Source organism: Cimex lectularius, unplaced genomic scaffold (assembly GCF_000648675.2).
Source record: "Cimex lectularius strain Harlan isolate CLEC.00 unplaced genomic scaffold, Clec_2.1 scaffold57, whole genome shotgun sequence".
Lineage (NCBI taxonomy): Eukaryota > Metazoa > Arthropoda > Insecta > Hemiptera > Cimicidae > Cimex > Cimex lectularius.
In genome coordinates this window covers 281,125-298,161 of record NW_019392642.1, presented here as the reverse complement: position 1 = coordinate 298,161, position 17,037 = coordinate 281,125, and the positions used below count along the sequence as shown (strand labels likewise).

General features: G+C 34.9%; 2 protein-coding genes across 4 annotated transcripts in view; both read left to right on the top strand.

Annotated features, from left to right (window-relative positions):
* The window catches only part of LOC106661783, a 71,665-nt gene extending 65,576 nt beyond the window's left edge, over positions 1-6,089 (top strand). For 2 of the 3 annotated variants that reach the window (XM_014385410.2, XM_024229804.1), the window contains exons 14-21: positions 235-375; positions 601-711; positions 775-954; positions 1,027-1,101; positions 3,456-3,547; positions 3,628-3,738; positions 3,809-3,919; positions 4,816-6,089. In XM_014385410.2, the coding sequence (XP_014240896.1) occupies positions 235-375; positions 601-711; positions 775-954; positions 1,027-1,101; positions 3,456-3,547; positions 3,628-3,738; positions 3,809-3,919; positions 4,816-4,984 (990 nt within the window). In that variant the 3' untranslated portion in view covers positions 4,985-6,089. Of the gene's footprint in view, positions 1-234; positions 376-600; positions 712-774; positions 955-1,026; positions 1,102-1,282; positions 1,314-3,455; positions 3,548-3,627; positions 3,739-3,808; positions 3,920-4,815 lie in introns of those variants that run through there. The other variant, XM_024229809.1, reaches the window with a different exon arrangement.
* A 2,311-nt stretch (positions 6,090-8,400) lies between these two features.
* LOC106661824 (cytosolic carboxypeptidase Nna1) overlaps positions 8,401-17,037 on the top strand; it is a 51,542-nt gene continuing 42,905 nt past the window's right edge. Inside the window, exon 1 of the mRNA XM_014385503.2 lies at positions 8,401-8,475. Coding sequence (XP_014240989.1) covers positions 8,466-8,475 — 10 coding nt within the window. The 5' untranslated portion in view covers positions 8,401-8,465. The remainder of the gene's footprint in view (positions 8,476-17,037) is intronic.

The following is a 17,037-nucleotide window of genomic DNA, read 5'->3' as shown; positions in this document are numbered from 1 at the left end:
ATAATGTTTCAATTATACATGCACACAGACACAGACACAGACACAGACACAGACACAGACACAGACACAGACACAGACACAGACACAGACACAGACACAGACACACGGACGGACGGACGGACGGACACACACACACACACACACACACACACACACACACACACACACACACACACACACACACACACACACACACACACAGATATATATATAATATATTTGTAATGATTGTAGCACAAGTACACATCGCTGGTGTTGGCGTTTAAGACTGATAAACTCACATTGTCGAGGAGGCTGGAGTTGCAGCATAAACTGAGAGACCAAGCTGAAATTAACATGACACACGAGGTAGACGCCCTTAAAAGTGCAATCCAGGTACTTAATCACATCAATTATTATTTAATAGCAACTGTTGAATCATGAAAAAATATTCCTATTACAAATATTGAATAATACATTAACATATATCAAAATAACAGACACGATATGGATGTGCTAAAAGAATGTAGTGTTTACGGTTTCTAACAGTTAATCACAGTTAAGCTTTTAATCCTCTTGTTTATGTTTGAATGCCTGAGATTAGTGGCCATGTTTTTTCAGTCGCTGAACGATATTTGCACAGACGGAGAAAAATCGGACCTTTTCAACAAAGTCAGCCAGCAGGTCGAGACGCTGTACAGTTCTGCGATTAGAGTTTCGAGTACATCAGAGGTGAGTGAATGTTAGCGTGTCACCAAAAAGAAAAGGATGTTCAATGTTTTATTCGACTTTAAGCTTTACGGGGCAGTTCAACAAGAGAACAGATTGTCTAAAGCGGTAGACGTGGTTTTGAAGCACGTCGAGAACCTGAAGCAAATGTACGAGAAAGAGAAGAACGAACATGAAGAAATGAAGAAGCTGATGAAAGACAACAACAAGACACCTCAGAACTTGACGGTTTCGAGTCTGAAAAACGTAAGTGGGCCGTGATTGTTTATTCAAATGCCGAGAGCGCAGAGTAAACACAGTTTCTCTACACTTTTGCAGGATGGTAAAAGGCGTGCGTCCATAGCCACTCTGCACCAAGGCCAAAACCTGACAGAGCAATCAAACACTACAGCTGTGAGTACAAAAGCATGAATGACAAATCATTAAAACAGTCGTTCTAACTACACCTATTTTTTCGCACATTATATGCAATATTTATGACTTTAGTAAAAAAACATAAAAAGAAGTTTTTAAATATTACTGTCCTGTAACATAAGCATAATTATTTCACATTAAATAATTTTTTTCAAAGCAGCTGCACGATCATCGGAAATCGGTGATTTAAGGTTGGTAAACTTACATGTACTTTTTCCCCATTTTTACCCATAAAAAGCAAATTAATTTTCAAAGTGTATACAAACATGAAGTGTACTAATACATATGTCTGGTATGCTTATAATTATTACTCTTATTTGTTAGGTTGTAAATAAAGGTCAAACTTCCTAATAACAAATTCTCCTCAGACCTTGCAGACAAGGAACCTGGCGTTCCTCAAGGTGCAATTTTAGGACCCTTATTGTTTTCGATTTTTATTAACGACTCCTTTCTTATTTAAAATTCTCCAAATTTCACTTATATAATGACAATACCCAAATCTATAAACAATGTCCAAATCATTTAATCCCTGATTCGCTTTTGTAATAACCATCCCTAACCAACCCTTTAACCAGGTAAAAAATTTTCGTGTGACTTTAATAACAGATTATCTTGAGATGATTGTTTAGGCTTTGTTGCTAGAAGGCTGAATGGGACTTTAAATTCACTTTGGAAATATCATAAATTTATCTCTCCGGCACTAAAACTTACTAGTCAAAACTCTTATTTTAAAGTATTTTACTTATTGCAGTAGTATCAACTCTTTTTCACTTAATCACACTTCTAATAAAAATATTAGAATAATTTTTAATAATTGAACAGGATTTGTATTAAGTATTAATCCATTTATGCTTTAGTGATCAATTGACCAAGTTAATTCTTTCAATTAATTGTTCTTTTTATGTAAGGTCTTGGTTGAGATAAAAAGTCAGTGTATCCTGCTCATGTCGCTGACTTTTTTATATCAACCAAGACCTTACATAAAAAGAATAATTATTTGTATTAAGTTTACGAAAAAGAGCACATCTCAATACATGACATGTTCATTATATGTATTAATATATTTGATTACTTTAAACTCACATCTCTTATTTACTTATTTAAAATCAAAAATAAGCTCTGCCCATGATACCTATTCATTATATTCAATTCGAATTATTCCCATAGGTTAAATATTATAAAAAAGCTTGCGTCATAGATCCAAATCTATGAATGATTCATTTAGAGTTGCTGGGGCACATCTGTGGAATTCCTTTCCGCGGCATATTAGGTGGACCTACCCCCTTCGGGCTGTCAGGCGTGAAGCTTTCAACTTTTTTGCAAACAGTCCTTGATTTGATCAAACTAATTCAACAAGATCTTGTTTCTATTCTCTTTTTCTTCTCTCTTTTATACCTACTTCGCTCCTTCATTCATATTCAACTATGCTAATATTATCAAAATTTTGTTTATTAATTATTATTTTTTGCATTATGTTTTGTAAACTTTTTGTTATTTAATTATTTTATATTTTTCTACTCATTGTAAAGAGGCCAAGCCCTATTATGAACTTTAAAAAATAAATAAATATATCTCTATTTTTAATAATCTTATTTTTTTGCTAGGAAAAATTGTTATGCAAAATATTTGACCATTTCACTGTTAAAATTGTGAAAATTGTGTATATTTCAAGGCAAATCCTGCCTCATATTTTGCCATTCCAAGTTTTTGGAAGTAGCAGAGATAGGATGAAGACGAGGCAGGATTTGCCTTGAAATATACACCATCATAAATTATATGCTTTCGGTTGTCCAAGTTCCATTCTATGATCTTCGTTGGAGTGAGTTTAAAAAAGAGAGAGCAACTTAGTTAAGATACAAATTTTAATTAATCAAGTGATTAGGTTTTGACAAGAATTTTTTAAATTTAACTTTTGAAAACTGGGGAATTTTTTTTTATTGGATTTGAAAGTTAGCCACAAACAAAATGATGCTAAAACAAATTAAAAGAATAATAAAAGTAAAATTATTAGTATTTATTAATCAGTTAGGAAAGAAATTAACACTGAATGACTTGTGTACTAGGACTGAACATATGTCTTATGCTGTTGTACATTGCATACTGCAGCTTCAGAAATATCAGACCTTACATAAAAATGATTTAACAATTCGAATAGCCATATACTCAAAGGCTGTAATGTTGGTACCTAGTCTATAGCCATCCTCAGATGGTCTCAGACCATGACGTAGATCTAGTTTTGTTACTCATATTAATATATTGTTTATATTTGAGAATAAAGACATGTAGTAGTAAAGTAGTAGCCTATAACTAACTCAATGCATAAATTATTTCAGGACAGACGAGGAAGTTCTTCAAGGCGAGGCTCACATATTAGAAGATCTGGTTTTGCAAAAACAGAGCCTCAAGGAGACCATTGTAAAACAAAGTATGTCTCATTCCTAATTACATCTCACTTTGACTGTATAGTTTTGCCATTTTGATTGTTTTTTTGTCTCTCAATTAAAGTGACAATGGCCAGATGAACAAGCTGTGTAAACAAGGTCGTTGTAGTTCGAACAACAACCATCTCCTTGCTACCGAAGAACAGCAATACAGCGGCGACTCTCATTTGAACTCGTAAATTGTTTTTAATTAGAGCTTTTGTGTATTTTGTAATGTTATCGTTCACTCTTTCTTTTCATTTCAGTTCGGAAGGTGAAACCGATACAGACGATGAATTAGGCTACGAACATTCGGAAGTGAGACAGGATGCCGAGGTTCAAAAGAAGTTGCCGCAGAAGTATAAATTTAGAAAAAGGTAAAATAAATCTGTAATATTACCATGCTTGATTATTGGTAGAAAAATAGAAATATTTTTTTTTTTCAAAAGAACAGTACACATTTCTCCAGATAGTTTCTTTGAGCATGATAGATTGTGCTTGGTATTCAATTTCCAAACAATAACTCTAATATTTCTAAATTTCTACTTTTCGATCAATGACAATTTATTTCTCATTTCGTCAATAAATCAATTAATCATTAAAAATTACTTTTCATTGAAAAGATTCATTAAAAATATGTAATATCATATTCTAAGTTTCACTGTTAATTTTTTCCAAAATAATGAATTTATTCTTGTAGAATGTTGAATTATTTATGAACGAATTTCATATAATTAAATTATTTTGTGTTTTATTGCTTACAAATCTGTATTTTAAAGTTGAAAACAATATTAAAATGTAGATTGTTTAAAGTCCGTTTTCTATTTTTATTAAGCATAATTCTTTTATTATTAAGGAACATTTATATTGGCAAAGCCACTTTGTTTCAAACATTAAGATGCATAAAATTATAATAATAATAATAAATAATGTTAACAATTAAAATAAATTTAAAAAAGTGAACTGACTTAGTCTCTTTCAGATTAGAGCATTAATCAGAAATGTAGTTAAATTTTCAAACAAAATATTAAGACTAAAATAGACAAAATTATTGCTACCTACCAGTAATAATAAAAAATCAGTAAAGAATAGAATAAAAACAATTTAGCTGGTAATAAAACTTAGGTAACTTATCTGCTTGAGTGAAATATCTATCTGAAAGTCTGATTCATTACCTACACCCTTTGAAGTTAATGACATTTTAAATTGCTTAGATAATTAATTAATAATAACTACTTTTTCTAATATTTCTTTTGTATATGTAATTTTGCAGATCTTCTTTCTGTGCTCCGCCTTGGATGTTAAAGCTGATGGGTTATTTAGAATGGCTCCAACCATATGAAAATTATGCTCTTCAAGCTAGGTATTTTATAGCTGGTGTGTTCGTCTTCTTTGCGATAGCGATAGTCTCATCTAGTTTCTTTGTGACTCCAGACTTGTGAATAACAGTTGAATAAAAATGTGATATGTTAATTTACCTGCCGAATCGAAGAAACTATAATTGTGGTTAGTGTGTTCGTACCGTATAGGGTGCGGCTCAATTGAAAACCATCAGATCCCAGTTATCTTAAACCCGCCTTTGAATCGTGCAATGTGTAGAATACCCTCCATTAGAATTAGAATTAGAATCGGTGACAAAAACATGCATAAAATTGGTTAGAGTCATAAAATGTTTTCACATAATAAATGTTCCAAAGTATGTAATCAATCACTTGTGTATTTTTCCATGCAAGTATTATTTGATGTTTTCTATTGAAATATATTATTTGTTTATAGGAACACTTTATATTGTATTGTACACAGTGGAAAATTCTGTTTTAATATCTCTACTGAATTTAAGACATATTTGATAATGGCATCTTTCCTTAGAACAATAATAGGAAATAATATATTTTTCATAGGATGTTTGTTATTAAGTTATATATTTCTATAATGATTGGATAAATTAATGAAAAAAATGCAATGACAATATCTTAAATACAAGTGTATTATTATTAAAAAAATCTTTAATTAAAAAAAAAAGAAAGTGTAATTTAAAGCATACAATTTTGGCTCAAGTCCAAAAGGTTCCGTGATGAGTTGTGGACCAAACTGTCAAATAAACTGCCTAAAATTAAATTAAAAATCTATCCAATGTCTTATGAATGTAGACTTTTTAAACAGATTACTCATATATGCGGATAAATACCTCATCGGTATATATGAATTGAAAGTCAATAAAAGAAATTGGGAACAAGCGAGTCGAGAGCTTTAATTTTGGAAATGTAAACTGTTATTAGAAAACTTCTGATTCCCTTTTAAAGGTTCTCGTATTGTTCAGTCCATGCATTTGGTATTTATGCCATCCTAAAATGTATCTATCCATTGTTAAAACTTACATTTATTTTTATGTGGTTGTATTTTTAAAAAATCTAACAACTAACTTTATTATTCTCAATTGTATGTCATTTTTAATTTTGAGCTCGTTATTGAAATGTAATAAGTCAACTGTTATTGTCCATTATTGGGAAACAAAATTATGTAAATATAAATGTGGTAAATAGGGTGTTTAAATTATTTCCTTTATATCAATTTTAGGCTCAGTCGTCCAAATTGTGCTGCATCACAATCGCGTCAATCCCACGGATACACACTAAGTGAAAGAAATCTAATGTCAGGTAAATATTTTAATGTGTAGAGACCGTTAATTGATAGTTATTCAGATATCGTGAGATGCGGTCGGGTGTGATGTAGGTTTCAGAAAAACATTTTCTTTATCGTGCCAACGTTTCGATCTTTTATTGAGATCACCTTCAGGGCTCAAAGTGTTTGTCTTCTGTGTAATTGTTATATAAAAACAAAATATTTTAATTTTCACATCTTCAACAAAAACACATATGGATGTAGAAAGCTCGCTTTTCGTATTCGGCCCATTGCGCTCCAAAGATAAAATATTTCAAAATATCAAATGTTTATTTACTCTCTTTCTGGAAACATTTTAAAGAAAAAAATAAGTGCAGCTAAATTAGGCATATAAGAATTTTTAAGAAAATAGAGATGTGCCTTTATCGGCAAAGATGGAATATTTAATTCTAGTAGGGCGGTTGTATGTTAAGTGGCACAGATCTGGGGTTTCATGCAATTTGAAGAAGTAGAGAAATTGTATAAATTCTTTGTTAAAAGATTGTTTCCTCTACCCAAACATACCTTGAACTATGTTGTGTATTCAGCCACCTGTGCACATAGGAGATATGAAGGTTTAAATAATATATAAAGATAAGGTCTATCGAGGATTCCAGATAAATCATATAACTCATATAACTAGGGGTGTACAGCGGTAGGCGATAGACTTTTTGAACAAAATAACGTTGAAGGGCTTCAATTATATCATACCGTCTGTAGCCCCATGCCTGACCAGTAGAACAAACAGCTAAAAACAGTTTGAATTTACTGGTGACTTGAAAGTGAGATATGAGGTACTGCCACAATTCACATCAAATTTAGCTGTTTGGATTTTCGTTTTGAAATGAAGGTTAAGGGAAATTTGGGGGGTGAAAATTATGCCTAGATATTTATTTACTATTTCCATGGGCACACCGTAGAAGTTCTCACGGTCAGTAAGCCTGCCACCTCTTCTGCAAACCATCATTTTGGACTTTCTGAGATTTCCTGAAATATTCCAGTTGCCATAGTATACCCCAACGCATTGATATATTTTTTGCATTGTAGTTGTTGAGTCAGCCAGGATTAAAAGATTCTTTATTATAGTCTTTGCACAGTGAATTCCAAGTTCCAAACAATCAAGGAGATCGTCCAGGATGAGTGCAAATAATAACGGACTCAACCCCTGTCAAACACCCGAACCCACCCTAAAATAATCTTAAATTTCCTCCCTGCCTCTGACTGCCGATTTGGCATGAAAAGAGTTTTTAGTATGGCGAGGGTTTTTACTGAAAAGCAGAAGTTACTGAGATTGAGTATTAGGAAGTGACACAATCAAAAGACGCCTTGACGTCCACAAAAAACTCATAAACTTTTTTCTTCTTTTTGGATTGAGATTAATAATATTGTTTAGGGTGAAGATGTCTGTTGTGGAGTAGACTTTTCTGAAACCTGCTTGAGACTCACTTAAAAGCTAGTTTTGAACTACGAACTCCAAAAGGGGATTGAGAAGAAGATTTGAAAAAAAAAAAGATTGTTGTATGTAAAGTATCCGTTATAATTAATACAGCAGAGTGCAATCATTGTTATAAACGTGTTTTTTGATAGACTTGTGCACGATGTTATGTTGGGCCATTTATTTATAATAATGAACAATATTGGGAATGTTAAATTCACTAGTTTTCGTGGTCCGCTTGAACAATTAATACTTTTCAATTAATTAAGGTTTTTAGATGAGATAAAAAAAAATGGCAAAAAGGAGGGAAAATTCAAAAGTTGGGGTGGAAATGGGAAGTTAGTGCCCCAGTAGATCGAAGTCACGATAGCTCAAGTGGTAGAGCAGCGGCGTATTTAGCCGAAGGTCGTGGGTTCGAATCCCGCTCGTGACACTGACTTTTTTATCTCAACTAAAAACCTGAATTAATTGAAAGTTGGAAATGTTGGTGAATAATCATGAACGAGAGAGTAGTGTGAGAGGATGTGAATTTTATTAATTTTGTTTATTACTGCTGTGTTAGAAAAAAATAAAACGCTTTATCGCTATTATTATCAAATTTTTCCAACTTTGTCATATAAAATGTGTAGAAAACTGGGTGAATTTGAATTTGGCTCGGCCGGCAAATTCAGGCACTATGGGAATTATTTATTTCTCCGAGGGAACGTGCCGGCCCAGTCGGTTCCCCTCCTCGGGGTTGCCTCCGATTTAATTTTGGTTGAATGATCGGCTCACTGCTCAGTTGGAAACGGAGTCTGCTGCAGACTTGACACACGCCGGCTCTGACTATGCATCAAAGTGCGTACACTTTTCACGATGTAGACGCTTCATCTAACAAAGACGCTTTCTTCTTACGGTTTGTTTGTAACACTTCTCGACAATTAACATATGTAACACCATTCATCTATTTCAACTTCTGCCTATGGTTTTGCACTCTCTTTAATTCCGATTTGTGTTCGTTTCAATTCAGCTTTAAGGTTTTATTCTAAATAAATCAAAATTTGAATATGTTTGTTTTTTGATACCACCCTATTCTCGAAAAGAACAAATAAAAGACATTAGTGTTAATTGGTTATTTTCAATAAAGGCATACGATGGGAAAGCTGAACTGAATCGGTACGTACATACCGTTGAAAAATACAGTGTTTCGACCAAACAAGCAAATGATGAAAAGTTCTGTTGTTTTCAAACGTACTCGCTGTTAAAACACTCCGATATTCAAATCTTAGAAAATAAATTAGTAATAATAATAAAAGGAGAGAAAAGGGTTTAATGTTATATACAGGGTGAAAAAAATACGTGTAATGTAAAAATACCACTTACGTTACTAAGTACGAAAAAGAACAATTAAAAACCTAAATGTTTTGTACTTGTTTACATTTAAAGATAACTTATCGGAGACGAATAAAATAAAAAAACATGAAAAATCGGTTTACTAATGAGAAATCCAATAGAAGATCATGTATCAAATGAATATCAAGTGAAGTTTAAAATTGAAATACTTTAAATGTAAGTTTCAATTATAATGCCTGGGCTTTTTAATATATATTTTCTTCTAAACTATTTGATTTTTAATGAATATTTTATGTTAAAACGCTTCTTATATTTAATACAGACTACGTTAAAAAGGTGCAATAATGCCCTGGAACCAATTGAATACAACTATGTGAGCAAATACCGTAAATAAAAAATTATACGCATTAAAATTCATACTTACAAATTATATGCATTAAAATTCATATTTACATATACATATACAGGGTTTCCTTTTTAGATGGCTCGGCTGAATTTCTCTTGAAACAAGGACGCTTTCAAAAAATAGAAAATTACGTGTTCAATATTTTTTAGTCTAATTTCAGATTTTTACCTTTTTTGGAGAAAAATTATACAAGGTACGCCAGGCCCAGTTCAACTTCAAAATTTGAAATACGGCCCTACAAATCCAGACGCATCGTTTTAAAGGATGTTTTACGCAGAATACAATGGTTCAAACGAATTTTAAATTGGTCAAAAAATGGCAAACTTATGGCAAAAAGTAAAAAAAAAGATAATAAAATAAAATAAACAGTCATTTGGTCACAATATCTCATCTGTAAATAATTTGTGCGGGGCATCCATCTAGACCCTACACATCCTGAAACATCATTTTAAAGGACTTTTTTACGATGAAAACAATGGTGCAATCGGATTTTAAATTGGCCAAAAAATGACAAAGTTAAGGCAAAAAGTTAAAAAAAAAACAGTCATTTGGTCACATCTCATCTGTAAATAATTGTGTGCGGGGCATCCATCTAGCTGGGACCTCAGGTCCAGTTCAACTTCATAATTTCAAATACGACCCTACAAATTCTGACGCATCCTTTTAAAGGATGTTTTACGCAGAAAACAAATGTACAAACGGATTTTAAATTGGCCCAAAAATGACAAAGTTATGGCAAAAAGTTAGAACAAAAAACAGTCATTTCGTCACAACATCTCATCTGTAAATAATTGTGTGCGGGGCATCCATCTAGACCCTACACATCTTGAAACATCATTTTAAAGGACTTTTTTTACGATGAAAACAATGGTGCAATCGGATTTTAAATCGGTCAAAAAATGACAAAGTTATGGCAAAAAATTTAAAAAAACAAACAGACATTTGGTCAAATCTCATTTGTAAAAATTGTGTGTGGGGCATCCATCTGCCATCAACTTCAAAATTTCAAGTACAACCCAACACATTCTGACATATTATTTTAAAGGATTTATTATTGTTTACGCTGAAAACAATCGTGCAATCGGATTTCAAATTGGTTAAAAAATGACAAATTTATGGCAAAAAGTTTGAAAAAAACCCACTGTCGTTTGGTTGGCTATTTATTAATCACAGTTCATGTTCGAACTACCTGCGTTTAGTGAAGATGCAAAGATTTGCTCTTTTTAACCACTCTTCAGGAGCTCAGGACGATAGAGTCAGGGGAGACGGATTGGCAAGCATTTTCTATCCATTGCCGCAGTTTTTCAACTGCGGTTGCTGTGTTATGATTGGTGTAGACACTGTTTTTTAAATGGACCCACAGAAAAAAGCCAAGTGGAGTTAAATCGGGTGACCAAAGAGGCCAACAGATCCGGGCCATAAGTCCTACTATACATCTATCCCAGAATGACGATTCGAATAGCGCCTCACCTGCAAAGAATTGTGTGCGGGGTATCCAACGAAATGGAGAATCATTTTTTATCGTTGTTACAGAGGAACATAATCTAATAGAGAAACTAAGCACTATTTAAATTATTTTTGTAAAAATAAGGCCCAATTAATTTATTTTCGAGAAGTCCACAACAAACGCTGATACTGTGGACCATCCGATGATGACAAGAGTACGAAATTCTTGTATTTTCTTCTGCCCACATTTGAAAATTAAAACGGTTTGGTGTGACATTAGAGGTGAACTTGGATTCATCAGTCCATAGGATGTATGGAAGAATAAGAGCTCTTCAGCCTCCCAAATCGACTATTGAGCAAGGAACGTTAGACGCCTGACATAATCAGAGTCCCGAAGTCCCTGGACAAGAAGAAAGCGACACGGCTTAAAATTGTAAGTCCGGAATACATCTCTAACTTTATTTTTGGGGACAGCGGTAGCCGAGTGGTTAGCATGAGAGACTCTCACGCCGCGGTCGTGGGTTCGATTCCCACCGTCGCCTCTGGCCCTTTTTTCCCGATAACCCCCAATTTGAACACTCAAGAAAACTTTATTTTTTGAAAAACCTAAAACCCTTCCGACATTTCGGAAAGAGGGATTCGGATTTTCGCGAAAATACAGTAAAATATTCAGCTCCTCGTAAGCTGTATTTGGCTTTACATATAATTTTTATTCAGAGATCAAACTTTATATCGTGATAAATCCTTTTAAAGGATGTTTTACGCAGAAAACAATGGTACAATCGGATTTTAAATCGGTCAAAAAATGACAAAAAGTTTGAAAAAACGCATTTCGTTTGTTTCGTTGTTAATCCAAATAATTTGCTTCTGCAATAAAACAAACATTAATTGCCTTTATTGTTTAAATTCTGGCATTGTTAGCCAAAATCGCATTATGAGAGCAAATCTTAATTCCTGGAAGTAAATTTTACAATAGCACCTATTCGTTACAGTCAGTATTCCATTTAAAATGAACCGAAGGGTACATTTTTTCGATCAACAGCAGTTGATACTTACGACTGCTTTATTGATGCTGTTAACATAAAAATTTAAAACAGAATATTTGGAACAACATTTTAAATTAAATGTAGTATTTTGTCTTCGTTTAACCGGCCATGGTATACGCGGTCCCTACATGCATGTGATGAACCGCAGATATTTCCTAAAATGTAATTTTTGCGACGAAGATCTGGCCACATTTTGCAGTGCTGGAAGAAATTTGAGGCTCATCGAGAAATTATGCTCTAGGCCCTACCAACTCCTCGATGGAACCGTACATGTCACGAGCGGGATTCGAACCCACGACCTTCGCCTGGTTACGCGGCTACTCTACCACTTGAGCTATCATGACTTCGATCCACTCGGACACCAACTCCCCATCTCATCCTACAATCTTTCGAATTTCCCCTCCTTTTTGCCATTTTTCAAATGTCGTGTAATCAGGATTCGATTCTCGGCGACATATTAAATGGCCACGGGGAACTATTAGTGGTGTCCGAGTGGATCGAAGTCAGGCTAGCTCAAGTAGTCGAGCAGCGGCGTATTTAGCCGAAGGTCGTGGGTTCGAATCCCGCTCGTGGCATCGACTTTTATATCTCAACTAAAAACCTTAATTAACTGAAAGATATTAATTGATCAAGTGGACCACGAAAAATAGTGAATTTAATAAGTTAAAATGAAGTACATCTTCACTAAAGCCCTCCGTGGCCATTTCAATTGTCGCCGAGAATCAAATAGATTACACGACATTTGAAAAATAGCAAAAAGGAGGGAAAATTAAAATGGTGGGGTTGAGATGGGAAATTAGTGTCCGAGTGACGTCCGTATAACATTGAATCACTGCTGATGTCAAGAGTCTGTGCCATATAGTGGCCAATTTACGAATATTTGTATGTCTGTAAAGTTTCGTTATGATCTATGTCTACCTACCGTCTACTAACCTGCGATAAATAATCATTTTTAATTACTATCTATTGCTTTTCCTATCTGAGGTTTCCGGTGGGGCTCTTGGCGTGGGCCCCCTGGGGGACGCAAAAAGGCTACCTGGGCGTGTTTATCCCGTTTCCTAGAAAGTTTGGTTCTTAACATAAGCTTGGTTTTCATGCGCAATCTCGAAAAAAGGACAACTAATTGTGTAGTAGCCTTTGGATGCTTCCCGGTCGGTGGCTGCGGAGTGACTTGCCGTCTGCCGGGGACTTTCTTTGAGTCTCTGGCTAATAGGCATTGCCTAGATTCTTAAAAAAAGAAAAAACTTCGTTTAAGAAAAACACACCGATTACTGTAGTTTAGGTTACTCTTTCCCCTTATTCTTCAAATTCTTGTTTTTGTTAAAATTTTGTCGCTATTTGCACGTTGATATATTTTATCTATTGCACTTTTTGAGGGAAATTTGAAAAGCTCTATCAAAAATATTCATTGTTTCTCTCGAGTTTAAAGGGAAAGAGGAACGTCTCATAAACGGAGATAAACTTTTTTCTGTCTCTTATCATCCTAGAACAGACCACGTGCCACCTTATTTTCTACAAATACAAAAATAACTCGTTAATGACAAAATATAACTTTTTCGTCGTCTGAGTCCGCCGAAGTCCGGGGTAGACTTTTCGCGGGGGTGGGCCAACAGAGACTTGATAGTTGTTAGATCCCGTGTCGTGATAATGAGAATGCAATATCGCATGTCTGCTGGTTCTTAATGGGCAAAATCATCCTGCCAAATCCCCATTCCGCCTTCGGCCTTTGGATCATCTGCTTGTTACGCGAGTAAGTAAACAACATTCGTCTTACAATTTTTTTTTATGCCGGAACTCTTCGATTAAAACGGACAACGTTGTGGATTTATAAAACCATTTCAATGCCAAAAAAACAATTCTACAATTAACGGTAAAATTCACAAGTCCTTACAACTGAAAATACATGACACAGTTAGGAAATTTAACAATTTCTTTCCCAAGCTTTTAACTTTAATTTAGTTAAATTCGTCGTGTCAATTGTACTTTTTTCTGGGCGGTACGATCTTGAAATAGAGAACAATTGTCTGAACGTTATGAAAAAAAATCACATCATATATATCATACCTCATTTATATAAATAATTTAACCTAACCATCCCTCATAAAGACCAAATACAGTAGATATTTATGTATGTATTATTTATGGGCCGACAAACACCATACGGTCATCGGCCTTCCGCGTTTTAAAAGGAAAATTCTTGGGTTTTTTCGCGCATGGTTTTCATTTGCTCTCTCAAACTTTGTCCGCAGTTTTCTTAGCTTGCTAGCCTCTCGAAGGTACCTTAGGTTGTGAAATTGCTATTATGAGAACAAGAAAAACAAACACATAACACAAAGAATTTCTCGCTTCCCACCTCCCCCAGAAAAACCGCTGCGACGAGAGTCCTGTCACCTCTCAAAACAAGACAAGAATGCTTCCACAGAATTCCTCGTAGTGGGTTTAAGCCATCTATTCACGCTAATAAATTACTTACATACTCCAGACAACACATTTTTACTCGATATTCCTCGGGGCGGTGGATAATCGCCTCAGTCGCACTATTCAGCATTCACACTAACACATAATACGCAATTAAAAACTCTTGAAGCCCTGAAGTACCTTCAAAAACATAGATCATATAAATGTTCCAGATATTCATATTTTTGAAATCTATTTATTTATTTTACTTATGCATACAAATTGCAACAAGCCAAAATTATGTTATTTACAATGGTACATTTACATGTCTTGCGTGATTGATTTGAACGGATTTGAATATCCAATGAAAGTGGCCGTATTTGGCTGTTATGGCCTGAAGTGAACATAAGTCCAGGAGTAGCGGAAGTTAAAAAATCAGACGGTCGTAAGGTGACCTGCACTTCAGTCTTCTAGCAGGGTTGGATAGGAGGGTAGAGCTGATTATTAGATTATTATGATATGATTTATGTTATTGTGATGGGAGAAGGCTAGGTTTGGGACGTACGATAGGTTTAGAGTGGAAAGTGTGATTGGTGACCTAGAGGATCAACAATGCAAAGGATTTTGGATTGTGGACATTGAATTTTGTTAAGAATGCAACGCTTGGCTGTCCCTTATAGTACAAGTCCGTAGACATAAATTGGGACGATTAGAGTAGTGTATAATAGTTTTTTTTGTTAAGCTATGAGTCATTAAGATATTTTGTCAAATAGCCTTTTCAACATTTTATATATACGATTACAGTCAATTTAAATCGTGGGCGTAGATTCCACGTAAATCTTTTGTCCATGTAAAGTCTAAGATATATTATTCTTTGGAGGAATTGAAATGCCGTGGGGAGCTTTAGGTGGGAGAGCTTATACAATTATAATGCCTGACGTACGATAACTAAATATTTGGATTTTTTGATTGTTTACCTTGATTCTCTACTGTCGAAGCCAGGGTTAAAGATTAAGATGTGGATAGACGTAACAGGATCGACGTTTGGGGAGAGGATTGCGGTGTCATCAGCTATGTGAAAGAAAGTCAGCCGTAGGAGGAAGCAGTAAAAACTCGTTCTTGTTTATCAGTGTGTTAACGCAAACGATCAGGCTGGTAGTCGATATCTACATCATACATAAAAGCCGAGAAACACAGCACTGGATGAAACAGAATTCGAAGTTGAGAGTCATTTACCAGCCGGTGTACTCACAGTGCTTGGGAGCTAAGAAGCCACTCAAAAGGGTTATGTTCCATAGTGACCAGGGAAGCTATTATACCAGTTGTCAATACCAGCTGAATTCTGGCCCACTTTGCTAAAGTAAAACTGATCCACTCCGTTGCCAATACTGCATTGGCGGCGGGAACATCCAGATTAAGCCCTGCCTGACGAAATGACGCTGCCAGTGGCACGATAAACCTATTCTTAAGATAGTGATTAAAACGTCCAACCTTACCCTTGGCCTTCGCCCTGTATGGACGGCAGACCCTGGGGCTGAAAGCGAATTTCTCGGCAAGCTGCATGAGCTGCAAGTTCCATCGGTGCTGTGACGTCGATCATTCGACGGCACGACAAATAAGGGTCCAACACTTCTAAAACTGGGGATAATAATGGGTAGAGGAAAATTAAAATAAAACAAATAAAAGCACACTTGCTGAAAATAAACCGACTGAAAACAAAATATATTTACAAGACAAATGTATATACAAGTTAAACCAAAATTATAACAAAAGGTAACCAAGACGTTTAACTCCTCTCCCCAACTCCGACCTACAACCTCACCACGATACAGCACAATCGCTCAACTCACCCTGGTGGTAACTAAATTATGATATTTTAGGCTCAAGCAACCGTTAACGAGTCTGGAACACACCTAATCTCTTTTTTCCAGTTCAACTCCAACATCTCCCCTCCTTCGACCTTCCTCCACTCGGCATTCTAATGTGCCCCATTCACTTTACAAAAGTGACTGAAAGTGTTATCCTCAAAATGTGAGGGTGACAGTGCTTACCGGGATCGGAATGCAATGGATGATAGCTGTAGTTAAGTAAGGGACCAAGTCTGCTTCCCTGTTGGACGCCGGGTAAAATGGGAAAATATAAGTGGAAGAGGCGCCTTGAGTTACTTGGAAGTATCGGTTTTAGGAAGGATTTGAGTATAAGGTGTGCCCTTTAGCTTCCAAAACAAGCCTTCGTGCCACACCCAATCAAAGGCCTGTGATATGTCAAGGAAAACACCAAACCACCACCATTTAAATCCATATTTATATATTTATAAACATTCAAATCTGGGAAATCCCTTCATACTACTGAACTTTATTTTAATTTTTAACATAATTAAATAAACGAAACGAAGAAAACTCAGTAAATATTGCTATATTGTTGTATTCAATATTGTGAACTATAAATTCGACTATGGTTTCAATCTTAAAAAGTTTATATTAGGGCCAGAAGATTTTTACAAATTAAACGAAACCTTGGCACGAAGTTGGGAGTTTCTATGTTTCTGTGACCTAATACCTGATTATCACATATACACAAGGTCGATACATCTCTTAACAATATTCATGAATTGATTTTCAAGTAGAATTTCTCAATTTCGACCATAACCTAATTGAATGGGTGAAGACCTACTTGGAAGGAAGGATGGTCAATATGTGCTTAGGTGGTAGCACTCTTAGAATTAATGTTAAAGGAAGCTGTTTGTCACCTCTTTTATGGTTAATTACAGTA